Source organism: Onychomys torridus, chromosome 4 (genome assembly GCF_903995425.1).
Source record: "Onychomys torridus chromosome 4, mOncTor1.1, whole genome shotgun sequence".
In the NCBI taxonomy this organism is placed as follows: domain Eukaryota; kingdom Metazoa; phylum Chordata; class Mammalia; order Rodentia; family Cricetidae; genus Onychomys; species Onychomys torridus.
Genome location: NC_050446.1, coordinates 111,593,946 through 111,621,736, shown reverse-complemented (window position 1 = coordinate 111,621,736; position 27,791 = coordinate 111,593,946). Strand labels below are relative to the sequence as shown.

At 40.1% G+C, this 27,791-nt stretch overlaps 1 protein-coding gene across 2 annotated transcripts in view; it reads right to left on the bottom strand.

Moving 5' to 3' along the window:
* LOC118583075 (SLX4 interacting protein) overlaps nucleotides 1-27,791 on the bottom strand; it is a 172,990-nt gene that overhangs the window by 20,664 nt on the left and 124,535 nt on the right. For both annotated transcript variants that reach the window (XM_036186369.1, XM_036186370.1), the window contains one exon: nucleotides 31-108. In XM_036186369.1, the coding sequence (XP_036042262.1) occupies nucleotides 31-108 (78 nt within the window). The remainder of the gene's footprint in view (nucleotides 1-30; nucleotides 109-27,791) is intronic.

Genomic DNA, 27,791 nt, shown 5'->3' with positions numbered 1-27,791 from the left:
AATGCCTGATCCAAGAAATCGGATTCTTACCAGTATTCTGTGAACTCTGAATACAACGAAGGTGTATCCCTCTCTTGAGGAAATAGGCTGTGATCTGCAAGCCAAAACCTGTAATATGAAAGTGACATCACATGACTATAAATCTGTCTGAATTCCAGAGACCCTGCCCAATGCATGCCATACAATATGCACTCAATAATTAACAAATAAAAAAATAAAAGAAGTAACAGAGGCCTCACATGAGTGGGGAGAGCAATATTATCATGCTGGCTCTTCTAAGAGGCCAGGCCAAACACCTGGCACAGTCCTAAGTCTGTGAAGTGGCTCAGTCACTTCATCTGTAAAATGGAACAAATGAGGAGGTCTAACATGTCTTAAAATGAATCATTTCAGATGAATGATAAATTAAGTCTAAACTGATGCATAGATCTTGGCTACCTGCTAATGACCACCACTTATTATTAAAAGAATGGTTTATTTTTTACTCAAAATGAGTATACTTTGTAAATAAGTTACTCCTTAGTTCAAGTGCAGTCAGTCACATCTTTGTAAAGGATGACACATAAGAAATGCTGCATGAATTCAAAACAAAACAAAACAAAACACCAATAATGTGCATCCCACTGAACTCCCAACTCACCAGAACAGACAGAAAAAAAGACTGCAAATACATGAGACAAGTGGCAATCTCATTTGCTGTTGACAGAAGTACTCAACACCTAATGCTGAACTTTCACAAATACATGTATTCCCATTATAAGTCTTTAAAATGGTCTTAAACTAGAGCCGAAGTGGAGGTCCATCAAGAGTAGAATGTTTTGAAATGATGATGTATTGTGAAATATTCTTTTTCCCTTAAAAGTGTGCAAGCTATAGCTACTGTATAAACTCTGCTCCAAACAGACTCTAATCTGTGAAGTGAAGACATTGCCATTGATTCATCAGAGTTCTGAGCACTTGCCTTTCCCCTCCTTTCTTTGGTCCCTCTCCTCCAGTTTCCCTCGGGTCATAAAACACTGGGTTTTCCTGAAAAGATCAAGTAACGGTGCTTTACAGTCCTGAGAGAGGGTCAGAGTTTCCCGGCACTGAGACAACCCAGAAAGCTGCTAAGCCTTCAAGACAGAGAGACTGAGAACCATTAAAACCTCCACAGGGAAATCAAGTGCCTTCTATCTTTAACTTCATGACAAAGGTTTTCTGAAACCATGTGTATAGTTAAAACACAACCAAAGAAGTTTCCTCTTCTAAATTTATTGCCCATCCTACCACCCTGCAAGCAGGCTCAGGACACAGGACAGCACAGACCTGAAGTTCTGTCTAAACATGTAATGGCTTTGACAGCATAATTACTTCAGTCATGCAGACTGTGAGATGACAGCGACATCCACAAAAGGATAATCTCCAGATTTACAGCAATCAAATATATTTTCCCAACACAGTAAAAGGCAGATTGTATTTCAGTCATATTGCTTGCTTCTGCTAAGTTGTTAAAATATGTACAAGGTTGGCATTTCTCTGAGTGCTTTAAACAAGTGTTTCATTCTTTAGGTCACTGAGAAGATAGATGTTACCTCTGTACCTGTTTATCTGCCTTACTGTCAGTGGAGGAGTGGTTATAGGAGAGGAATCTGCAGCAATTTGGAACTCAAGAACACATCAAAATTTAGAAGTAAATTTTCACATAATTATGAGTCTACAAAGGACTAAACAAGGAAGAAAATTAGCCTTTGCTAGTCTGCAGGTCTAAGCAATTAAGATGCCAATGGTATGTGCAAAATTTCAAATTCGTCCTGACAAAAATCTGAGCAACAGAAAGTTATAACCAGGAAAGAGCTAAATGTACAGCTGATCATGAAAGCCACTGCTCTATGTTCATGAAGCCTGTGACCTGGAAGATAGCTCCTAACTTACAAAGAAATTCATGCCAAATAATGAAGCTCCAATACAATGCCTCCTTCTATAGAAAATAATACAAGGCATATACCAAGTGGTTTGTTACCAAAATCACTAGGATAGAACCTGGCCCCATGCACCTGTGTCTCCCGAGAGAATTATGTCCAGGAATTACTCCTAAAGTGGCTTGTATTATTAGTAGTCTTGGGAATTGCAGCTTAATAATCCTTTAAATGAAAAGTTAAGTTTAACATGTTAAAAAAAAGAGAGAGAGTTGCACCTGTTTAACCTGATTCCACTGGTTATATGAAACTTTATTGTTTAAAGAGATTAAACACAAAAGGTACTTGTGTCAGTTCTTAAGGCAAACTAAACTTGATATATAAACACAGAAAATTACTGCCACTGAGTACATACTGAGCTGAAATGCTTTGGAGATGTATTGCATTTCCATAGATAACGTGGAAAGATAAACTACTACATTGTTATCTTTGTTCTTAATGAAATTGAGTTTACAGAGTTCAACTGGCCTCTGAGGTTTTAAACTTACTCAGGGTTAAACCAAGGCTGCAACACTCTGAAGATAACAGTAATATGGCAAAGAATCCAGGGGGTCTGTTTCTTCCTTACTCCCCCCACCATCTCCCAGTTTCCTACACTTTGGTTCTAAATGCAGAAAATCAAGTTAGGTTCTCAGCCTTTGTCAGAGAAGTTTCTCATTGCAGCAAGCTGTGGTTAATACAGAGAGACTCATAACTGGTAGAATTACCAAGAAGAGAGAATGGAAGAGTGCTTGGCCCTAAATGGGCCATTGATACCATCCTTTCCAAAGTTTAGAATCATGGAAGAGAGAAAGGGAAGACTGGAAGAGATGGATCTGGTCATGACATGGCTATTACAGTCAGAAACACTCACTGGATCTGTGGTTAGCTGTACAAGATTGAGCCAATCATCATTTTATCATGAAATGGGGAAGAGCACACAAGGCCCCACTCCCCCTGAAAAATTACAAACACTTAGTAGTGTTTGGGGAAGGGCTGTCACCTTCTTCTGTGGTGTAGCCACTGGTAGGTTGTCCTATGCTCCAGAAAATAACTTTCTACCCATGCTCACAAAAGCAGCTCTAACAAGCTTAGTGGGTGACACACACAGAGAAGAAATCGAAGCAGGAGGGGGGCTTGCTGGGAAGGATTTCAGCTGCAGAAGGAGTTGGGGAAGTAATGGGGTGTGTGTGTATGAAATGACTGAAATTCACTGTACCAATGAACAAAACTGCCAAAGAACAAAACATAGATTAAAAAGCTCTGTCCGAAAGACTGGAGAAGATGTATAAGTAGAAACTGTGTTCTACTTCAAAATCATCTGGCAATTATCCTCTAAGATCACTAGGTACCAGCAAATCACACTGTGGTGGTCTGTTTTCTCACTGGCTATTGTGATCCTCTTCTACTAGGGAGCATTGTCTTTAGATTTTGGAAGAACCAGGGGCCTGAGGGAAGAGGATGCATGCCTTTGTAATGGAAGTCTCTTTCCATCACAAGTCCCTAGCTATGTCCATTCCTAGATACAATTTATATTTCTCAGTTAATTAATGCCGCCATATGATTGCCTCGCACTAGAAAGTACATTTTTCTCCACCTCTAGGCAGCTCCCGGGGACTCCAGTCTCCCACTTGGTGCATTTCATTCTTGATAAAGAACAGATGTACTTCCCTCTATCCTACAACTATCATCCAACTCCCCACTGAAGGCTCAAATGAGGAGCAGCTACTGCATACTTTCTACTGGGCTTCACTGGCTGTTCACAAAAGGTACACAGATTCTTAAGAAACAAGGATACTTTGTCTTAAACTGTTCCATTGCATCTTTATTAGAAATAAGGAGACTCAAGGATGAAGAGATGGTTCACAAGAATGGTCTCTAAGCCACTTGCTAATAACCTTACTCTCTGAAAGTTCTTGAGCTCGGGCCCCACAGTTCAAGCTGCCTTCAGCACCGTCTTCATGTTCCTATGAACATGGCTCATCCAACTGCTTTTCTAATCCAATATCCCCAAACCTTCCATATTCTTCCAACCAACAGCACGGGCAGGCTTGTAACAGCAATATGCCACTCCCTGTTAACAATTTCTGTCTTAGTGACTGCTCTATTGCTGTGAAGACACACTGTGACCAAGGCAGCTCTTATTAGAGAGAGCATTTCATTGAGGGCTCACTTACAGTTTCATACGTTTAGGCCATTATCATCATAGCAGATAGCATGGCAGCATGCAGGAAGACCTGGTGCTAGAGAAGTAGTTGAGACCGACATACTGATTCACAGGAGTGAGTGTATGTGTGTGTGTGTGTGGGGGTGGCGGGCACAGAGACAAATAGATACTGAGCAGGACTGAGCCTGGGCCTCACATGGGCTTCACAGCAATAGAACAATAACTAAAACAATCATTTTAAAGGAATGCCCACTTACACTGGTTATTATCATTCATAGTGCCAAGTCACTGAGAGAAAATAGCCTCTTGAATTAATGTGAACCTATTCAGCCTCATTAGCTTTACAGTGGACTCACAGCCAAAATGACTTGAGAATCCCTGCAGTTGCCAAGGGAAGTCGGTAGTACCGTGCGTAACACAGAAGCTCCCCTCAAACTGTTCTGGGACTGTGTATGGGGGAAGCTGGGAATAACGTCTCTGTGTGCCCTGCTGAGTTGACAGGATGGGATGGCTGGTTTGTACTGCTTCACAGGTTCCTTACAGGCTCTACCCACCCACTTCATGCTCTCTTCCAGCAAAGCCTCCTCATAAAGCAAAAGGCAAGTTCAGGAAGATACAAACCCTTCAAACGTCTCTCACTGGAAGAACTTCATTTGATCGGATGACTATAAAAACTTCAAATATCCAGAAAATCAAACTGAGTGCCAAAAAGTCTCCCACTCCACTATCTAGACTCAGGAATGTGTAATGACTAATCTTTACCATATCGCACATACACATTTTCTAAACCATGTCAAAATAAGTTAGACATCATGAAGACGTGCTTTCCTACTATGTGAGTATGGGCTCTAAGCAATGAGGACCACCTGCTTTATTACCTACATATTATAGATTGAGTACCCTGAACCTGAAAATTCAAACTGCCTCAAAATCTGAAAATCTTTGATCACTGACATGACAATCAGAAAGTTTCAGATTTTGGAGCATTGTAGAGTGCTGATTTTTAAACGAGGAATACTTACACAGTAAAGTCTATATAAACACTCCCAAATCCAAAAAACTCTGGAAACCTGCAACACATCTTGTCCCACAAATTTCAGATAATGAACATAAAACCTACAATACTGCAGTTGAGCAGACAGCTCAGACAGCTAGTCTAAATTCAAGTTTCTCCAACTGTCCCAAAATACAGACCACCTATTTCCCTCCAAATTGGGAACCAACCAAAGATCATGCACTTTAACAGATATATTTTATGATACCTCCTTTAATCTTCAATATTCCTCCCCATTCTCACTTTTATAACTACAAACTTAAAAACTAACTGTTCTATCATTGTGAACCATTTTTAAAATTTTACATGTAACTATTTACTTGTGGTGTCGGTGGATGCCTGCTTCTGGAAGCCAGGAGAAAACGTGGGAGTTGGTCCTCTCTTCCTACCATCTGCCTTCTAGGGAACCAAGCTTGGTCATCAGGCTTGGTGGCAGGTGACTTCAGCCCCTGCTAAGTCATCTTAAGAGAATACCCCAATTCTAGATTTGAGCTTACAAGAAAAAAATCTCAGCTGCATTTTTTTCTAGTTTGCATGGTGTTTTAGAATGCCAGAAAAACAAAACTTCTGACCTCTCTAAGGATTCTGTGTGTACAAACCAGAGCTATAATTGTACTTCAAAGACTAGACAGTTTAGTTCTACTAATGATGTTAGAGAAATCAATGGTACAATTGTAGATAACTAGCATTTTGACAAAGGTAAGCTCACTGAAGGGTGGAGTATGGTCTCCTTTGTATTAGGGGAGACTGCTGTGTGCTGCTACAGAGGTGACTGTGTGCCAGCACACAGAGGGGATGGTTTCTGGTCTGAAGCCAGAAGGAAGAGCCTGCTGTCCATTTGATAACTTGGTTGTGACTGAGTAAGAGAACAAAACGAAAAACGCTGATGTCTAGCAAGCACTGACAGTATCTTGTGTACCAGACTAGATCAGAAACACAGAGACATTAGAGAATATTTGTTTTATACCTATTTCATTTAGAAGAGAATATGTACAACTTATCACTTCCTAAATCACAACTATTCAGAAAGTCACACATGTCCTCATAAGAAGGACTAAGATAGAAAAGGAAAAGAAATCATAAGCTTGATACTGTCCATTAAAACATAACAAGCAACTGTGAGGCATGGGGCCATGTGAAGCTTGTCATGGGCTTACATGTTACCTATTCTATGGCTGGAGACAGGGATTTCATGGGAACTAAGACTCGAGTTCTGTCATAAACTTAATATGTATACAGGATCCTAGACCAAGATGGCAACTGAGAAATAATTTAGTTTGACAGGTGGAATCTTTGGTTCTAGGCTGAAAATTTATCTATTACCCAAGACATTTAGGGACTTCTAAAATGTTCCCTTGAGATAACATTTTATATCCTTAAACAATTATAGCTCTAGACTTGGCACTGCAAAAAAGTTACATCTATTTGATGCCAAAATAAATGGAGCAAGCAGGTTAGTTTCATGCAAACAAACAAGCAAACAAAAACCTTAAGCTGAAGGAAATAACTGAGGCCAGACTTCCTGTTTAAAAACCAGATTTGCTACCTCCCACCCTGCTGGCCTTGCTGGCCCACCAGCGACTGTTAACACAGAATGGAAAGCTTTTTCAGGCTAGTCAAAATTTCATTCTTTCCTTTTTCTTTTTCTTTTTTTCTTCCAGACAGCATTGCTCTGTGTAGCCCTAGCTATCCTGGAACTCACTCTGTAGACCACGCTGTCCTTGAACTTGGAGATCCATCTGCCTTCCTCTGCCTCCCAAGTGCAGTGACAGACAAACTGAGAGAATATTACTCTAGATCTTTTCTTCACATGCATTTTCTGCTTTGTTTAATAAAAGAAACAGATTTTTGATAAACCTTCTGAATGAGGTGGCTGGTTACTTGAACTGCTAGCTGTTCGAGCACACCCCTCAGGAATTTCCCTTTTCCGTAGTAAGGCAGCATGACCTCTGGGGCCTTCCTGTCTTGCAGAAAGCCTATTCCAACTTTTGACATTCTAGTGCCACATGCAAAGAGAAAGGTTTCCGAACCTTAGTCTAGTCCAACAGGACTGTAAAAATCACAGTACAAGACAGAACCCTGACAAGCATCTTGTCCACTTCCTGACTGTTGGCCAGGATATATAAAACGAACCAGAAAACAAAACAATCTGAAACACTAGGTGAGAGGATGCTGTATCTATACACATGCAACTGTATCCTTCCTTAGCACCCAAGTCCAGGTGATAAACTGCATGCCCTACAAGGCAAAATAGGCACTAGAAAAAGGGTTGAAATCTGCTGAGAAAGCCAAAAAACACCATCCTCTTGTTTAAAGGTGACAGTCTATTCAACTCCAGCCAACAGCTGCCATTAGAAATCTAGGACTTGAGTATCAGAAAAACCACTAATCCAAACTTTTATATAAAAACTATTCATACTTTAAACTGGAAAGAAATTCAAACTTAAAATATAGTGGTAGTCTGGATAAAATTTTGTGATGTGCAGCACAGACTGGTGCTGCCAGTTTGGTGTCTCTGTATTAATTCTTCACACTCGGGAAGCCTGCAGTTTGGTGTCTTTGGCAGAACCTAAGGAAAGTTGGCCAATTCCAAATAGGTAGCATTCAGCTCTGATTTAGTCATTTATTCTAACCTAAAAAAAAACAAAAAACAAAAAACAAAACAGGTGCAGGGCACGTATATCTAAGTGTAGTTTTTCTTTCTGACTCTATTCTAAAGCCCCAACATGAAAGATACATGGATCTTTGCTTCTACTTTTTACATTTGTGTGTTTCTGTGGGAGTGACTAATGAGTACAGAAAAAGGACCATGAGGGGGAAAGGTGCCAGAAAGAGAGACAGGGGAATAGAACTCACAGGACAAAAAAAAAAAAAAAAAAAAAAAAGGTGGAATAGGAGCAGTGTGAGTTGGGGGCGTGGTGAGGAGAGGGACAGACAGAGGACCAACCAAGACAAAGCATGTGTGGAAATGCCACAAGGAAACCTGCTATTTTATAACTACTTTTCTTAAAAAAAAGAAATAACCCAACAATAATTTTCTTTCAACTCTGTTAGAAAGAAAACTCAATGCTGTTGATCATGTTGGCACACATCTTCAAGGGCTCCTCAGCCTTTAGGAGCAAGAGACAGGATGATGTGCAATTGAATGCTATCCTAAGCTATACAGTGAATTCAAGGCCAGTCTGAGCTCTGGAGCAAGGCCCTTATCTGAATAAATAAATATCTCACTGTTATTTCTCCATACCCCTTCACATGCCATGTGTGATTTACTTATTTTATATTGCATTTATTTATTTATTCATTTAATTTATTTATCCATCCATCCATCCATCTATCTGTTTATTTATTATTTTAACTAAAGGGGGTGGGTACATGCTACCGTGTATGTGGAGAGCAGAGGACAACTTGCAGAGTAGATTCCTTCCTTCTACTGTGTGGATACCAGGTAACACTCAGGTTTTCATCAGGACTGGCTGCAGGTACTTTATCTGCTGAGCTATTCACGGGCCCGGCATGGTTTATTTAAGACTGCATCAAGTCTAGCAATGAACTCCAAGTAAGGTGGTGCTCTGGCCACCTCCCAGTGCTGATGTACACAACTACACCTGCCTAACAACATCCTTTAGGTAGTGGACAACAGGTCGTGACTACTGCATGTTTGTCTTGAGATAAGGTCTTACTTAAGTAGCTCAGGCTGGATCATCTTACTGTAATCTTGCCTCGGCCTCCTGAGTGCTGAGAATACAAGCATGTGCCAACTCATCCCAGATCAGTGCTATTTCAGTGTAATTCATGTTGTACACACAATCAGTGTCACAGATGGGAAGTTCAATATCAGATAGAAGGCCCATACTGACCCACTATCTCAGTTCTGTCAAGCATGCCCCATTTCTGCATTCCTTTACAATTACCTAAACTTTCTCTGTAGTGAGTCTTAATGTAGTAGAGCAAATTCTTCTATTGCTCATCAGTATTATTTTCTTCTTTATCAATAATACTTGTTACTCCTGGCCTTCTGTCCTTTCATTTAGCTTGTAAAAATACATGAAAAAAATCTGTTTGGACATTTGATTTAAAAGACCCTAAATCATATAAAGATCAACTTCAAGAAAACTAACATTTTCCCAATAAAATGTATCACAAATTTAATATGATGAAACTCCTGATCATTTTCAAGAGCTTTAATGTTTTTCCAAATAGATGAAAACTAGTTTTGTGCAACTATTATACTGCTTTGATTATTATAAAGTTACTAAGCCTAATAATGAACATTATTATGGAATACTCCGGGTATAACAAGACCATTACAATCCTGAGTTTTCAGCAGCTTTCACTACCTACACAGCGCCATACAACACTGACTAAGGTTGCATCACAGATGTGGGTACTGGCTCATACAGAACACTCTTCTCCAGGATATAATCATAATATTTACTGACAAACTTTTTAGTCCCATTGTTTTCAACTGTGGTTTTCATCCCTTGTCTTATTCTTTGGCTTGAGATTTCTAGTAGACCAATGAATATTGTTGCTAGCAGGCTTATATGTGACATTCTCAGTTATGAAGTAAATACTTTGTGTTAGCTTGAGATAGTTTTATATAGTTCAGGCTGGCTTTGAATGTGAAATCCTCTTGCCTCAAGATCCCAAAGGCTAGGATTATAAACATATATATGTCAGCATACCCAGATCCACATTGACCCCTTCCCTATGCCAATAAAAACTGTCAGTATTTTACCAAAGATACTCTTGCAGATTGTTCCTGTAAAGAAATAAACAAGTTTACCTTAAATACATTAATTCTATCTAATTAATTTTTAATTATGCCAATTTCAGAAAGCCACATAACTGATCTGTTAGATAATTGGAGACTTTCCATTAAACTATACTCGTAGATAATGCCTACCTATAGCCTAATCCAGTACTTTCTTCAGTTTGTTCGAATATTAAGCCTGTAAGAGCCAACTATTCCCACTGCTGGAGGAGGGCTCTCTGAACCACTTCTGATCTGGAGAAGTGTATCATTCAGGAATTAGTCTATGATGAAATGATCTCCATTAAGTTGACTATTGTTTCAAGCTTTTAACAAAGCCAAGTGGGAGACACACAAGGGACACCAGACACAGACTCGGAGACAGGTCTGGTGATTAACTCAATATGGACAGAGGGTGGATGGTGATGAGAGTTTCACCTTTGTGAACTCCCCATAAATAAATCATAGTTTACTAGACACATGGAGAGTTGATAAGATAATGAATACAACTTTACAGAAGGATCAATGAGTAATCTGGGTGACTCTATTTATAAGGCAAAACGGAATAGATTTCAGGAGAGAAGTCACACTGGAGAGTATACTGAGAAAAATCTAACCAAAAGATAAGACAAATAAATCCACAGCCGAGCATGCTCACTGAGAAATCCAAAGGCAGGGTGTGTGTGTGTGTTGGGGGGCGGGGGCGGGGCAGCAAAGAGGGGCTCACAAGTAGCAGTGAGACAAGGATAAGGACAGAAGTCTCAGAAAGGAGCTTAACGAAAACAAAATGCTGAGCTGGCCATCAAGAGGTATTTGGTAGTATTTTGACGTAGTTTCAGAGGAGAAGGTATGAAAGAGGATACCAGAGTGGTCCTAGAAAGGCAAAGATCTGTGTCAGGAATTTAGTGCAGGTGAGAAGCAGAACACAACCCTGGGCTTCAGGGAATCACTAAACATAAAGGAAGGGCACAGTGTGGTTCTTTCACACCACAGTTCCGTGTTCACTTCCTGGTCCTGGGCCACTTGCTTTCTGACTTTCTCCTGCCATTTAGATTGTCTTCTCCACTACATTTGCTCTTCAGCATCTGGCTATTAAGAACATGTCTCTCAATTCCATCACTGTCATTTAGATTTTCAGTTCCATCTTAGGAGGTGTGGGGTCCTTTTCCTGGTCCTAATGCATGCACTGTTCAAATCATGGATGGCACGACTCAACATTCGCCAAGTTGATCACCTCTTCTACTTTCTCTTCAGTTACTAAATAAACTATTATGATGTTCAGATAAGCATTTACTAGTCCAGAGTCTCTTCAGTTCCCAGTTGTGGGTCCATGGTGCCATCTCTATCACCTGTGGGATGTGAATTTTCATAGCAGATGAGGCATATAAGATATATAGCTAGGCAGCTATGTTCTCTTTAAAGAACTCCAGGGAATTTGGATGTAAAGTCTGTTTGGAAGTCATTGAGTTCTAAATATTATCATGCTGATTTACAAGATGTCACAAACAATTAATGAGAGTCTTGCTAGAGAATTCTTGGAAAATAAAAAAAAAGATATATGACCTGTCTGTGCATTACCCTAGTTCCTTAAACAGATACAAACAGATCTTTGGCGGGGCTTTTATAGCAAAGTGAAGGGGCACTAGGAGAAAGGCAATTTCTAAAGGCACCCAAGGCTCAAACTCCCTAGGCAACTCCAGAGACATTAATGCATATTAGCTTAGTTATCGCCACACCTCTTGACAATTTCTGTGAATGGGTCTCATACCTTCTTTGTATTCCCTTCCTTTAAAAAAAAAAGAAAAGCCAGGCGGTGGTGGCGCATGCCTTTAATCCCAGCACTTGGGAGGCAGAGCCAGGCAGATCTCTGTGAGTTCAAGGCCAGCCTGGTCTACCAAGTGAGTTCCAGGAAAGGTGTAAAACTACACAGAGAAACCCTGTCTCAAAAAACCAAAAAAAAAGAAAGAAAGAAAGAAAGAAAGAACAAAAACCACATAGTTTTCAGTTTTATCTCCTACAAGTTCTTAAGAGTTCATATAAAATGTGTCATGATTATTTTAAGATTATAGACACACAATGCCTTAAATCAGATCTCATGCAGATTCAGACTAATAAAGGAACTATGGCTTTTCTCCAAACACCTATCTTAACCTTTTTTTTTGTTTGTTTGTTTTTATAAAGACATGGTCTTACTATTCAACCTTGGCTAGACTAAATTCACCATATAGACTAGGCTGGCCTTGAACTCATGAAGATATCTGCCTGTCTCTGCCTCCAGAGTGCTGGGATCAAAGGTGTCTATCACCATGCATAGCCTACTTTGATATTCCTATCTTAGTTACCTATTTCAACAATTTTCAGAAAGAGTTATAAGGGTGTTATAATTTTGTTTTGCTTAAACAATGTGGTTCATTAGCAATATAAATAAAAGGGAACACATCTAAAATACTAATCAATAAAAAAAATCATAGAGCAGAAACTGCATCTTCATTAAATATACATTGTTAGAATTAAATTAAGAAGTGTTATTACCAGAAATCAGAGGTTGTTGGATGAGATACAATAGGAAAAGCTCCCCAACTATCACCCCGTATTCTTTTTTTTTTTACTTTTTCTTCTTTTTTACTTTGAAGTTGATTACCGTACACATCCAAAGGTCCAGCATATTGGAAAAAAAAATCATTAAATGGCATACCTTGTACCAGAATCTTAATAAGAATAAAATATCCAATGCTACATTGACTGGTTAAAAATACACAAAAAAAGTAGTTTTAACAATCTATAAATTTTTATACTTAAGATTATGATTGAGTTGAAATAAAAGTGTATTTCAATTGCTAAAAAAAAATATTGGTATACTTAACACAAGGAGGAAAATTATTACTCCGGGGGATCTGACAGGATGCTAGGGGAAAAGATGACTTAGTAGCCAGGCACTGTGAGCCAGTTCAGAGCCCACCTGACTCCATCCATCATGAAGCGCCTTGGGTCAAGCAGCCCATGCCCATCCTTCCCATTTCCGGAGATCCTGTCCTACCTACCTGTCACCCTACCACCACCACCACCACCACCACCACCACCACCACCACCACCACCCCACACACACACACACACACACACACTGAATGTCCTCAGAGCTTCTTTACAGCTGAGAGACACCTTCCCTTACCAAGTCCCAATTTGATGTGACCTTCAACTGTGCCTCTATAGAGACAAGAGGGAGGCACTGCTCATTCTTGACTAAACAGTCAATCTTTTGACCTTCCAGGCAGGACCAGATCCAAGCAGCTTCTCTCTTCTCACACTCCTTTGGACAAACATTCAACAGCAAGCTTTGTAATCCTAAGGCTAAGTAAGGACTCTTGGCAAGCAAATTGGACTTCCTTTAAGAAATGAAAAAGTACAAGTGTCTGGAACAGGCAGGGTACTAACTGGTGGGACAGCAGCAGATTGTGAGGCTTGGATGTTTGAATGTCTCACTGGCTCTTTACAAGGAAGAGTCTACTGTAGAAATCATTACCAGGCTTTGGCCCTGCTGTGGGCCATCCCTGATCTAGACAGTCACTTCTCGATAACTGGATGCCTAAAAGTACCTGCTTTTAAATTGGTTACTTTTCTCTCCAGAATCCCAGGCTTTCGGATAGCAGAGAGCCATACTTAACCTATCACTGGGAGGAGCTCCATCCTTTGCAAAGGATGGCTGCTTGTTCTGTGTGTTTATTAGGATACCTTTGCTCCTCAGAGGTATTCCTGTCGCTTAACTCCAGGTTACCTTCATCCTATTTGAGCGTCTTTGGTGAAATGAGGAATGTGACAAATTACTTAAAAGTGATTTTATAGGAAATGGAGATGTTCAAAAAGGTCTGGGAGCTGGGTTTTGCTTAATGTCAAAAAGAAATCTGATCGCTTGTGTTGGCTGGTTTTAGTCAAGTTGAGAGCCTGCCTGAGATGAAAGTAGCTTGTTTCTGTATCTCTGACTCCCCTGAATGAGCACAGCCTTTCCAGTCTGCCTTACAGGTGAAGGGGGCCACTAGCCAGAAGCAGGGTCTCCCTCACACCCTGCATGGGATCTGAGACTACTTGGCGGCATTGGAAAGTATCTTCCCATGCATGATTACTCATTTGAATTCAGTTGAAAAGAAAAGACCAGTGTAGTGTATGTAATGTGTGTTTACCATCCAGTACTCTTAATCAAGGATAAAGACTCAATGCCAACAGAACTTCAATTTCATTTAGACCGTGGCATTGACTGTCAGTAAGTATACAATGCCAGAATTGGGAAAATATGTCAGTATGCCACACTGACACAGATAGCCAAACCCAAACCTGAGAAATTGCAGGACACTAGACCTGCTTTCTTAATAAATACATAAGGAAACAAAAGAAAACTGGAAGAGGAATGGATACTGGAGAGGTTCATATATTGCAGAGATGCACCCAACTGTGCGGACAAATGGCTCAACCTTATTTGCATCTTGATTTGAATAATCCAACTCTAAAAGGATTGAGACATTCAGAAATCTGAGGACGGATTGGAGCACAAATCTTAACAGGTCTTATTAATAAAACAAACCTGGAGCCAGGTACTGGGGTGAATGCTGGAAGATCAGAGAAACAGAACAAGCCACAGCTTCCTCACCTCGGCAGTTCCTCAGCTGATCCTGTTTCCTCAGACTGGAAGCTTCCAAATGGATCTCAGCTGAACTGTTGCTCAAAAGCCTAAAAGTATAACCAGGCTATAGTTCCTCTTCCTCACGCCTTAAATACCTTTCTGCCTCCTGCCATTACTTCCTGGGATTAAAGGCGAGAGTCACCATGCTTGGCTGTTTCCATTGTGGCTTTGAACTCACAGAGATCCAGGCAGATCTCTGCATCTGGAATGCTAGGATTAAAGGCATGTGCTAAAGGCGTGCCTAACCTCTATGTTTAATATTGTAGCTGTTCTGTTCTCTGACCCCAGGTAAGTTCATTAGTGTGCACAATATTTTGGGGAACACAATATCGCCACAATGGATGAGAGAGTAAAATTAAACTTTGTGGGCTGTTTCATTTGCAGAAGGGTTTTCACATAGCATAGGCTGCCCTCAAACTCCTTAGGCAGTTGAAGTTGGCCTTGAACTCCCCACCCTCCTCCTACTACCTTCCAAGAGTGGGATTACAGCCATGCAGCACCGCACCCAACTCAACTTCCTTTTGTAAAATTAGCACTTTGACCATTTTTTGGTTTTTTTAGAGCTATATATGTTGAGTCATTTATATGTGAAAAGTTATCCTGTCTTACATTACAACAATCTCAAGGAGGGGAGGGAAAGTAGAAGGGGTTATAAATAAAATTGGCTATGAGAGAAAAAAATGATGTAGATAGTAAAGTGGGGGTTTATTATATGATTATATTTTTGTATACAACTGAAAATTTTGATAAGTTTAACAAATGAAAGAGGGTTTTAAATAACATCATGTGGTGAAAATATTCAAGGACTAAAGATGGTGTGTTTCTTCTATGTATTTATGCTCATAAAGCCCTCTCATTCAAAGTCTCAGAATATAAATCATGATTGAAACTTGCTTCTATAGGTAATTTTCTAAGACTGAAAATAGTATTTAACAAGGAATGCACAGGTATCTTTTACTCTGTTGCAATTTTTTTTTCTAAGTAGATAACAATAATCCCAAGGAAACATAAACAAAAATGCTCTGAGAGGTAATTAAAAAGCTCCCACCTTCCGTAAGCCTCCAGTGAGGAAGCTGCTGAGGGATAAGAATGGGACTTCAGTTTAGCTAAGTCTTCCAGAACTCATTCAGTTTCTCCTGCAAATATTGACACCCAGGAGAGACTCACCAGTCACCTGATACCTATGGGTAACTAATGCTCATTTCTGCACAGGAATGTAGCATACATAGTATACATAAATCTCTCTCTCTCTCTCTCTCTCTCTCTCTCTCTCTCTCTCTCTCTCTCTCTGTGTGTGTGTGTGTGTTTCACACCTCTTTAAATGAATGGGAAGTTGATTTTGGGGTAATTCTGTAATGCAACAATGAATAAGTCAGTGTAACACTGGCAGTGCAGCTGCAAAGAAATCTAGACTGGAGTTCAGAAGCAAGCACATACATTTACTATCAATTGCTTTTCAATAAAGCAATCAAGAATTAAATGACATTAGAATCATCTCTGTAACAATTGGTACTAAGATAACTGCATATCCATCTGTCAAAGGATGATATATTGTTGATTTTCTTCTTACTCTTTGGGAGGCGGCCACCTAGCTCCCAAATAAATACATGGAGATTTATTATTATTTATGAATGCCTGGCCTTAGCTTGGCTTGTTTCTAGCCAGCTTTTCTAACTTAAATTACCCTGTTTCTCTTTAACTACGTTTTGCCTCTGGGCTTTTTACCTTTCTTTAGTCTATCTATCTTTCTTTCCTTCTTACTCCATGGCTGGATGTGTGGCTGGGTAACTGTCCCTGGGGTCCTCCTTTCCTTTTCCTTTTCTCACTCCTCACTCTCTTCCCTAGATTTCTCCTCCTACTTATATTCTCAGCTTGGCAGTCCTGCTAATCCTCTCTCCTGCCTAGCTATTGGCTGTTCAGCTCTTTATTAGACCAATCAGGTGTTTTAGGCAGGCAAAGTAACACAGCTTTACAGAGTTAAACAAATGCAACATAAAAGAATGAAACACATCTTTGCATCATTAAACAAATATTCTACAACATATGAATGTAACACGTCCCACAACAATAATATTAAATCATACAAAATTCAGAATTAACTAAACAACTAAAAGACCCATTTATAGGTAAACCTATAAAACTTTTAGAAAAAAATAAAACTTTGTGACCTAAAATTATACAATATTCCTAGATATGAAGTCCACAGCCTGATAAAGATATTGCAATGTGTATATAATCAAAGTTCAAAACTATGAAGAGAGAAGACAACTCAAAGAGTAAAGGCTTCATTCACATCATCTATGTGATAAGACCACTTAAAATGGAAATGGATCTGGACAGGCATTTTTCTAAATAATTAACTTTCTAAATAATTAAGTGGTCAATAAATACTCAAATGGAGGGTAAGCATCACTAGCCATCAGGAAATGGAAATACAAACCTCTATAAGATGCTATTTCACATCCACTACAATGGGTATAATCAAAATGTCAGTACTAAGTGCTGGTGGGAACATGGAGAAAAATGATATAGGCACAAACATGTAGCTACTAGGAATAGTCTGTACTTCCTTAATTTATTAACCACAGACATAAGAAATAATCACAAATCTCGTATCTAGGTATACATCCATGAGAAACAAAAAAGATATCCACTCAAAAACCTATATACATGTTCTTAATAACCATAATAGCTGAGGGCTGGGAAGCAGAGCACTAGTGTAGCATTTAAAGAACCCTATGCTCCATTCTCTGGGAGAGGGGGAGAGAGAGAGAGAGAGAGAGAGAGAGAGAGAGAGAGAGAGAGAGAGAGAGAAATGAAGTTTATGACTGGACATATACAACATGAATGGATTTTGAAGGCACAGTGCTTAGTGACAGAAGCCTATTACAAAGAACCACATGGTATGTGAGTCTATTCCATGAAATGTTCAGGTCAGCACAGTAATCTAGTTCTTGCTTAGGGACAGGGACAGAAGGAACATCAGCAGAAAATGGATGAAACTGCTAATGTGTCCAGGGCTCCTTAATGCAGTGATGAAATGTTGCACATAACTGATACTACGATTAAAAAAATGGGAAAAAAATATTCTTCAACTAAATGAATGGGAACTGCTAGTGTTCCTTTTTCTTAATCCCCTAAAATAGTTATGACTGATTTCTTCTATAGCAACAAGATGGCTCAGTGGGTAAAGGCCCAAGGATGTAAACCCAGAACTCATGTAATGGAGTAAGGGGACAATTAACTCTACAAAGTTGTTCTCTCACCTCCACATGCATACCATGGCAAGTGCCCAGGAACAAGCACCTCCATAAAAGAGACAGAGAGACAGAGGGGAAGAGAGACAGACAGAAAGAGAATTTCTTCTAATTGAAAGTACCAAGCCAGGAGTAAATGGTAAACGCCTTTAATACCAACACTCAGGGGGCAAAGGCAGGTGGATCTCTGTGAGTTCAAGACCAGCCTGGTCTATAAAGCGAGTTTAAATATGGCAAGAGCCTTTGAGATATGAATACCATATCATATCATAAGTGACCAGCTTAACCATTCTCTTGAATCACTAGAATGCTATATACTATAAAGCCAACCAAGACAGGTTAGCCTACTTTTCACTTTTCTAAAAGGGTAGAGAAGAAAAGATTCAATTAACTAAAAATAAGGGATATATGGAAAGGTTTTCTTATAAGAGGATGATTTATAAACTATACTTTGATTAAAATATATTTTACTAATGAAACGGTAAATTCATATAATGCAAAAGTCTCCCCAAAGTTCACACTACCTCCAAGGGACGCTCAGAGCTTTTACTTCCAAACAGATTCTGAAGAGAAAGATTTGCTAACTATTTCAAAAATGTTTTCTATTTAAGAGAAACGTTTACAAGTCAATCTTGTAAATAATGAGAATGTTGTTCTCCCCAAGGGAGTTTTTCTACTTCAGTGTTTCTAAGAATACACAGGGTTAAAACCATGTAAAATAGATTTTCTCACAGTTTGGGGAGAGCAAAACACCACAAATAGGAAACCAAACAGCTAGAGGGTCAAGACACTAGACTTCCAGGTCAGACTTCTGGTTGCAATTAAGCAAAATTCCTGCAAATATTTGCAAGGAAATAATATTTCGGGTGTCTACTTTCAAGGCTTGCAACTTTAATCTTCTTTAACAGTAACTATGGCAGATTCTACATATACATAAACATATTCATTGAATACAGAAACATAATTCATATATTTACTTGAACACACATTACCAATGACCTTAGGAATGGAATTTGATTGATCTTAGCTTAAAACGTAAAACATGTCTTCTAGGTAATCATCCCCTCCCTACCCATTTTGGGACAAGGTCTCATGTATCCTAGCTGGTCTGACCTCACTATGTAGCCAAGGATGACCTTGCATTTATCTTCCTATCTCCATCTCCTAAGTGCTAGGAAGATAAGCACATACCATCCGTCACACCTGGTATATGTAGCAGTGGGGACTGAGTCCAGGGCTTTCTTTATGCTAGACAAGTACTCTACCAGACGAGCTATAGGCCAGTCCAGGCATTCACTTTTTCAGCTTGAGATTAGGTGAAGTGATTTGCTGGTGTTCTTTGTTATTTTTCAATAACAATGTAGACAGAACTTTTCTAAGGTGGTTCGTAAAATAGATTAGACCAAGTTTCCACCAGGTTATGGTTTATCATAAAATATTTTTAAGAACTGGAAACTGATAGAAGTTCTGGCACTCGGTGATGAAAGCACAGTGGCAGAACAGCAAATGGGTTATTCTCATCTGCTGTGTAAAAGTAAAGAGCTACAGACCTGGCACCTAGTTGTCAGCATTAGAAATGGTGACATCTCTAGTTCATGATGGCTGTCACATGGCTACACATGCAGCTCAATGGTACAGTACATGCCCAGCATGTGTAAAGTACTAGTTGATCCTCAGTGTGTCTAGGAAGCCCAATCATAATTAGAAATAATAATTTTAAAAAAAAGTCCCTAAATGAAAAGTTTTTTGTTTTGGCTTTTTGGTCCCATTTCTATGTCAATTTATGAGCTGGAAACTTTCTCTTCCACTACTCTTCATTACAATTTTAGCAGATATGAGTGCTAACCAGGTCTACTGACTCCCACAAGTGGCATGGTTTTGGAAAATCTAGTAATAAATCATTGGTCTGCATGGAGCTGGTAAAGGGCAGGCCTCTCAGCCAACTGTACAACCCTCTGTGAACACTCTTAGAAACCAGTGTTTGACACAAAAGAGAGAGAGAGAGAGACAGAGAGAGACAGAGACAGAGAGAGAGAGAGAGAGAGAGAGACAGAGAGAGAGAGAGACAGAGAGAGAGAGCCTTGTAGCATCTAAGACTCATGGAGGCTTTGACAGAGTCACTGTGGATTTTCTAGTTCCAAGGCATGTAGCAATTTAAGAGCAAAATTTCCAGTTATGTACGTGATCAGATTTAAGCAGACGCTGCAAACGTACCTTGGGAGTCATCACAAGAGCTCCAGCAAGAGTAAGGCGGGACTTGCCTCACTACAAACAGCCCAGCAGGACTGGCACCACAACTTCAAACTCAGCAAAAGCAACATCAATTTTGTTTCCAAAAGTGTCTGTGATGCTCAGGCTGTGAGTTCAGGGAGGAAGGGCCACGGGAGGGAAGGCAGCAGTCCACTCACTGGCCAGTGAGGTCATTCTAATAAAGTCTTCCCTGACAGCGAAAGCACTGTCTCAAGTGGTACAATAAAGCATTCCACGTGTTGAAAGGAATACTGTTTTGTTCAGAGAATTTTCTTTGAGTGCTGTTGTATTTTATTTTGTATAAAATGAAGTCAACAAAGGATGAGGCATCTGCAACTCTGCACTCTCTCTCCCTATCAGGTGACTATAACAGGTGGGACCATTTCTCTTCTGAGTTTCGTTTGCTTCCCATACATTATAGTAAGTGGTGAACACCATGTCCCCTGCATTTGAGAAAGCAAAGCATCTTGAGCTGTCCCTGCTGCTTTAGCACGCTTTTAGTAAAATGTCTGAAACTTCAAGTTCTACAAATCGCCCATTCTTGGAAGAATAATCCCTGCTGATGCTGCAGTAACATTCACGAGAGGGCTTAGAGGCACTGACTTTCATTATTGTCCTTTTAAGTTTTTTTGTGTGTGGATGAAAGCTTAGAAAATGTTTTGATTGAGGACATTACAGGGAAAAACGTAAATAATAACCAAAGTTATTTAAATACATGTGTAAAAAGAAAACATATGCTTCTATTATGTTCTATGACAGACTAGGGAAATCCATTTCAATTCTGAAGTGGCTGTGGACAGAAAAAACAATGTGTAAAAGTTGAGAATATTTAACAGAGCAGGTAACTGAAAATGTGCTGTTCTGGCTTATTATTCAGAAAACCACACAAGTGACCATTTCCTGCTTTTTCAGTCCTTCCCTGCTCATGAGAATCAGAAACTGCCTACACTCCCTCTGTCTGTGACTGAAGTACACTTCCATTCCTGCTCTGGGTGTGCACTCAGAGCTCCACTGTAGGAGCTGAATCTCACAAGAATTGATGATAAAAATCATATCTATCAAAGTCCTGTGTTTGTTGAGATGTAGCAGTTGCTGGATGTATGATGTACGGTCTTTTTATTATTATTATTATTGTTTTTAAAATCTAAGAGAAGCAGTAGCTGAAGGGAGGCATCTAGGCAGTGTGCTACAGCACGTTTGCAGTCTTTCCTGAAAGTGCCAGGGTTATGCTGAGGAAGGGCTGGGCTCAGGGGAAACGTCTTTCACTTCCAAAATTTATTTTAATTAGGAAAAGGCTCTGTTTTCAATAGGCTGGGAAAATAAATACAAAACAAAATGCCACATACACATCTTCACTCACAGGGACATCAGGGAGTAGAGCTCACCACAAGCCTGACTCTGAACAGTAAGGAGAAAGCTTTCCTTGGCAGGATCTTGTGTTTCATCAGGCACTGGGGAAGGGAGGGGAACATTTCTCAGACAGAGGGAAGAATAGGAAGAACTTGCTTGTTTTGGCCATTCTTGTCTTTTTCTTCTCTTGTGTGAACACCCATTGACTCTAACACAGTGGCGATGTGCCCCAGCACCAAAGGCTATAAAGGAGGTAGGAGGAGAGGAGGAAGCCTGAGTCTTCCTGCCTTGGCCACTTACATACCATACCTGGGAGGATGCCACAAAAGGATGAGCAAATGGGTGTGCATTTGGGCTAGAGAGTTAAGCTTTTAAGTTAAGATTTTAGAGGAATATTCAACTAAGAACAGTCATGGAAAAAAAACTTCGACAGGCGGAAACCACAGTACCCAGGGAAATTTAATTTATCTTATGACATTTTCCAAAGGGCTGGGTTTCTTAGATGTTAACTAAAAGAAAAGGTTATATAGAATAGAGTAATAGACAGTTAAAAAAAACTCTACTTCTCCACAAGCATAAATGGACTGCTGTCTTTATAGACAATTTATTGCACCAAGTACTCTGAACTAGAAGATGAGCTATTTGGGGGTTGGGGCTCGTCTATCTTCCTGTCTCAACACCAGAGACAGGAGATACAAAGTCCAAAACAAAGATGCACATATGGTAATTCAAGCTGACCACTGCTCCTAGGCCTGGGTGATTTGTAAAAGAACCATACTTTAATAAAAAGAAGATATTTTGATGTAAAGAAAGCATAAGTACACACCACTCCCCTTAAGGGAGTCACAAGACAGTCAAGACATTAGATGGCTGGACTTCACACAGCCACTGACATTTCATAGTTCCATGACCTTTGGACAAGTTACACAACTCTAAGCCTGGTTCTCAGCTCAGAGGAGGGTTAGAAAGAAATGATGGTTGTGGGCTGCAGTCACAGCCAAGCAGTAGAGCACTTGTGCAGTTGTAGAAAGCTTGAGTTTAATCCTCACCAACGGGGAGGAAAAGTGGCAAGAAACGCCTGTGTCCAGGGCTTGCCTTGGGTGTGTGTCAGACAGCTGTGCTAGTATCTGATGGGCTGACATTGAGAACAGGCACTGACAGACAGATGCTGAAGGACCGCCAGAGGGGATGGGTTAGAGGAAAGCATTTTCTGTCCCTTTGTACTGGGTGATTCCCATGTCCTGTAATCTGATACTGGGACAGGATGTGCTTTTGGAAAATGAAAGGCTACTTAATGATCTGTAACTCACAGACCACCTCCACCTCTGCTGCAGTGGAAGCAGACCACAAGCACTGTCAAGAAACAGGTGACCACCAAGTAACCATAACTCTTCTATTTTTTTTTCCCCAACACTGTGCTCCTCCTTAGTGCCTGATGGTACCAGGGCCCTGTCCTGGAATAGTGAGAGTTTTCCTAGAGAAATAGAAGCAACATGTATAAAAGCTGAGAGTTGAGAAAGCATTGTATTCTGGGACGACAGATTAATCCAGGTAGAAGGACAAATTGAAGAATGGTCTGGGGAGCTCTCCAGGTATGCTGGTCAAGGCCACTGGGGTACTCCCTTCTCTTTGGGGAATAAGAACTTCCTGTAAGCTACCTGGGACCTTCCAAAGTCTACAGGACCAGGCGACTGGCTTACCCAGTATTCTTCTTAAGAGCCAGATTTTACATTTACTTAGCTTGGGATGGAAATATTTGCCATCTCCATACCTAGAAGGTCACTCTCATAACTGTCCAATAAAAAAGACAATTGAGAGAACTGGGCTCCTCTACCAGAACTCAACTATAAGGTTCACTGAGTTAGACCCAGCCAAGCATAGCTTGCTAAAGGATGCTAAGAGAATGGCAATCTATGTGCCTGAAGACCAGCAGAAGATGGTTTCCAAATGGTTTCCCCTGTTCTCCCAGAATCCTCTGTAAAATAATGGCTGGGAAGTGTGGGAAGAGCACTGCCATAAAGTCCCTGAATAGACAGCCTCCTTTAGGGTTAGAGACAACCTCAGAGCATCAAGAGCTGGAAGGACTAATGATTAGAACAGATGGTGTCTGTAAACCACCAAAGCCCTAAAGTAGGAAGTCATGTGATATCTAAAAATACTGAGGCAATTAAAGGCCATAACTGCACAACTCACTTAGTCAAAATAAGACAATGGATTGATAAAAGTCAATGGTCTTAAGTAACCAAACAATACTCAAATATAGCTGGCCTTACATAATAATTGGGAGATTTACTAAAAATTCAGTTAGAATGCAAAGCATAGGCCAGAACCTGATGGCACTGGGAAAAGCTTGTAAGCTATAGGATGCAGGTATACTCTGAACAGCAGAGAAATGTGTATTGCCCTGGCAGCAGAGGTGTGGAAGAATTAGAAGGTAGATGAGGTGATGGTGGTAAGTCATTGACTGGTTATGAAGGAAGTGTCAATGAGAAGATAAGAGAAGAAAGAATAGAAGAAAAAAGGAAGGAAGGAGGAGAAGGAGTGAAAAGAGGGAGGGAGGGAGGGAGGAAAGACAATCCAATAAGTCAAACTGTAAACGTCCAGTTCAGTCAGTGAACACATAAAAACATGAATGAAAACAAATAGCACAATTCTTCTGTTTGAGTTTTAGGCTGCTAGTCTGGCAAAGATTGAAGACGTTGGTAACACCCAATTCTTGTCAAGACTAGAGGAAAATGCTGAGGTGAAGCTGGTGGGAGTTGATGGTGACATCTTTTTGAAAACTTCCTCATGTCACTAACTTATATTGATTCTATTGAAATGGCTTTTCAGATGACTTACAAAGGATGAAGCTAATATCTATGTTATGCGGCTCACTGACTTTGTGAACAATCTTTGTGCTTTATTTTTTAATAAAATTAAGGAAATGACCTCGGAGGAGCTTATGCAGTTGTTATAAAGAACACTTACAAAGCATGAATAATATTAATCTTATTAGAGCAATGAGCAAGGTTATGAGCTTGGAGACTTTGGCTTACTTAGGATTACCTATTTAGTTTACATGCCATGCTGAGGCATGTTACCCTGCTATGGATCTGGAAATGGAAAAAAGGAAACAGGCACATGGAGAACCTGTCAACTGAGGAGAGTGATCCAGTGGGAGAGAGAAGTGTGTAGCATTCATACCTTGGAAACAGCCTGTGAGGAGAGCAAGCACTGAAAAGACAGTTCTGTGCGGCATGGCGGCAATCTGGAAAGCAGGCTCCAGGGGTGCCAGGCAGACTCTCCCTCCTTTCGCAGGGAGGGAGAAGGCAGGTCAGTAGACTACAGCACAGTTAAGATGCCGTATGGCGCAGGATACATAAGTATTCAACGCCAAATAACATGTGGTCAGAGAAGGGGGAAATGAGAAAACGGGTGAAAGCATTGCATTTGAGATGGGATTCCATCTGTCAGTGGAGAAGCTATTAAAAGCGAAGACACAGAGGTAGAAACAAAGCAGTTTGCAGGAAATGAGGAAGGCCAGCTAAGTCACAGCAATTCTTAGCCTTCTAAGAAGAGGAAAGATGAAGGCATTAATACAGCCCATCACCTGTACACATATATATATATATTGCTGTATTTTGTATGCCACAAACTGCCCTGGACATGAAGAGATAACAGAGAATATACAGGGCAGACCTGGTCTGTGGGAGGCTCACACACTTGTGGAGAGGCAGATGTTTGTCAAATGGTAGGAGGCTAAGTTCAGGGTACATGTGATCTACAGACAGGGTGACTGTCCTGGGTGGACTTTGATTAGAGATCTGAAGAGAACACTGAGGAGGGAAAATAAGGCTCTAATTTGAGCAAAGGCTCCAGAAGAATGGAACTTTAGAAGAAAGGAATTAAATCAAAGGCATGTAAACAAGAAGGAAAACATGGTACAAGGTGACAGGCATTTCCTCAGGGGTCTTGGCCTTTATCTTAGAGACCCTGAGAATATCTTGAATGTCTTTCTTCAGATCTGTACAAGGTCAGACCTGTGATTTTAAGGGATGGACTGACTATAGTATGAACAGAAGGTGGCACACTGACCATATGACAGAAAGCCAGAGCAGTACCTGCTACAGTTGTCCAGGTGGGAATCCAGACTGGCTGCTGGCTACAGGAAAAGGGGCTAGCCATGGTATAGACCTCAACAGATATGCTCAAAGGTTTGAATGAGAGAAGAGACAAAACATGGGGGCTATCCTTTCAAAGAAGGGTGTGTGTGTGTGTGTGTGTGTGTGTGTGTGTGTGTGTGTGTGTGTATTCTTCTGGTTATACTATCATCTCACCACACTAAATGCAATATTCATTCCACTAATGGTCACTACAGGCTGCACAAAGCATATAGGGTTTGGTTTGTGGTTGTGCAACTAGATGAAGTCAAGAGCAGACTACAACAGAAAAATCACTTGCAGGGGACCTGGAGATGCCTCAGGGAGTAAAGCACTTGCTGTATAAGCATGACCACTAGGGTTTTGATCCCCACAACGCACATAAACGTCAGTGGGCACAGCCGCTTGCCTATAATTTCTGCCTGGGAAGGTGGGGATAGGTGATCCCTAGAACAAGACTAGCTATATCAATAAGGTGTGGGTTCAACTGAGAAAACTGCCACAATGGATAAGGCAGAGTGGTCAGTGATAATTCCTGACATCATCAACCTGTGTCTCCATATGCATGTGGCACACGTGTTTGCACACACATGTATACACAGACATACACCCACATATTCAAACACACATGCACACATATGTCAATATTCTTAGACAGCTCTTACAGGTAGGGTGTGTATTTCTAGGGCATGCTTGTAATTCTAGTATTTGGGGGGTGGGGAGGCTGAAACAAGGACATCAAGTTTGGTGTTAGCCTGGACACTGGACAACTCAGGAAGACCCTGTTCCAAAAAAAGAAAAAAAAAAGTTATAGCTCATATAGCCCAATAGCAGAACACTTTCAGAGTCTATGTGGTCACAAAACTATAAATATTAAATCCGACTCTGACAAATATGTGTATCACTAGAATGTTAACCATACTCTTCTTTAGAATTAACAGTATCAAATGCAATCCAAATTCCACCAATAAATTAAGAGCACCAATGTTTAATGGAATACTATCCAGACATCAAAATAGCGATGTGGATCTTGAAAAAGACTAACAAATTAAAAGACTAAAGACTAAAGCTTTCTGATTTCAAAACTTACCATAAATCTATAGTATATCAAGAGGCTGTAGAACTGGTACCAGTGACAGACACAAACAACGGAAGCAGAATAGAAAGCTCAGAGATAAACTGGCATCGATGCTCAAATGATTATTGCCAAGATTACCAAACCCATTCAATGCGGAAAGTATTCTCTTAACAAATGATACTAAGAAAACTGGACAACCATGTGAAAATGAGTTTTGACTTTAATTTACATATCAAACTAACTCAAATGGGATCAAGTTACTAAATAAAATGGTTAATTTTTTTTTTTTTAATTCCACAGAACTTCTATTTTTAAAAGAAAAGTTTCACAAGACAGGACTTGGCAAGGACTTCCACAAGCATAACATCACAGCATCAGCAACAAAGTAAGTAAGTGGCATTCTGGCTTCAGCACATTCAAAACCATCTATATAACAAGGTAAACCATCAAGAGAGGGAAAAGACAAACCACCGAATTTGAGAAAATATTTGTCAATTCGGTTCAGTACTTTCCTATCACCATGGAAGAAACTCCTTCCCAGTACAATTAAAGAACCCAATGCCTATTGTAAAAACCATACTGCTCGGGGTGTTAGAACAGCTACAGTAGAGGGGACAAAAAATCTGGGAGAAACCATAAAGTGAATTTTTTGGCAAATTTCTATAAATGAACAAAAAACAAAATTAAAATAACAAATATGTGACATCACTGAAGATCTTGTAAACACAGATGTGGATGTAACAATAATTGCACTAGAATCTTGGCATCCAAATTGGCCTCTTCAGGAGGTAAATGTCCAACTTTTATGGACTAGAACATTATCTCAAGTGAAACAGAAGGTGAGATGGGTCGAATGTATAGGGCCAGAAGGAGAGAGAGGAAAATTAAAGCCATATGTGGCTAATATAGCTGTGAATCTATGGGGCCGTGCTTTGTTAGAGCAATGGAATACCCAGATTAACATTCCTCCAATCTCAGAAACAAACCATAAACTAACACGTTTCTAGGAAAAAATTAGAAGTCATTATAAAGAACAGTCACCAACCATCCAGATTGTACAAGAACAGGGCACAACAGCTACTGATCTTTCAAAGACACCAACATCCCTACCTTTAAAATGATTAACAGACAAGC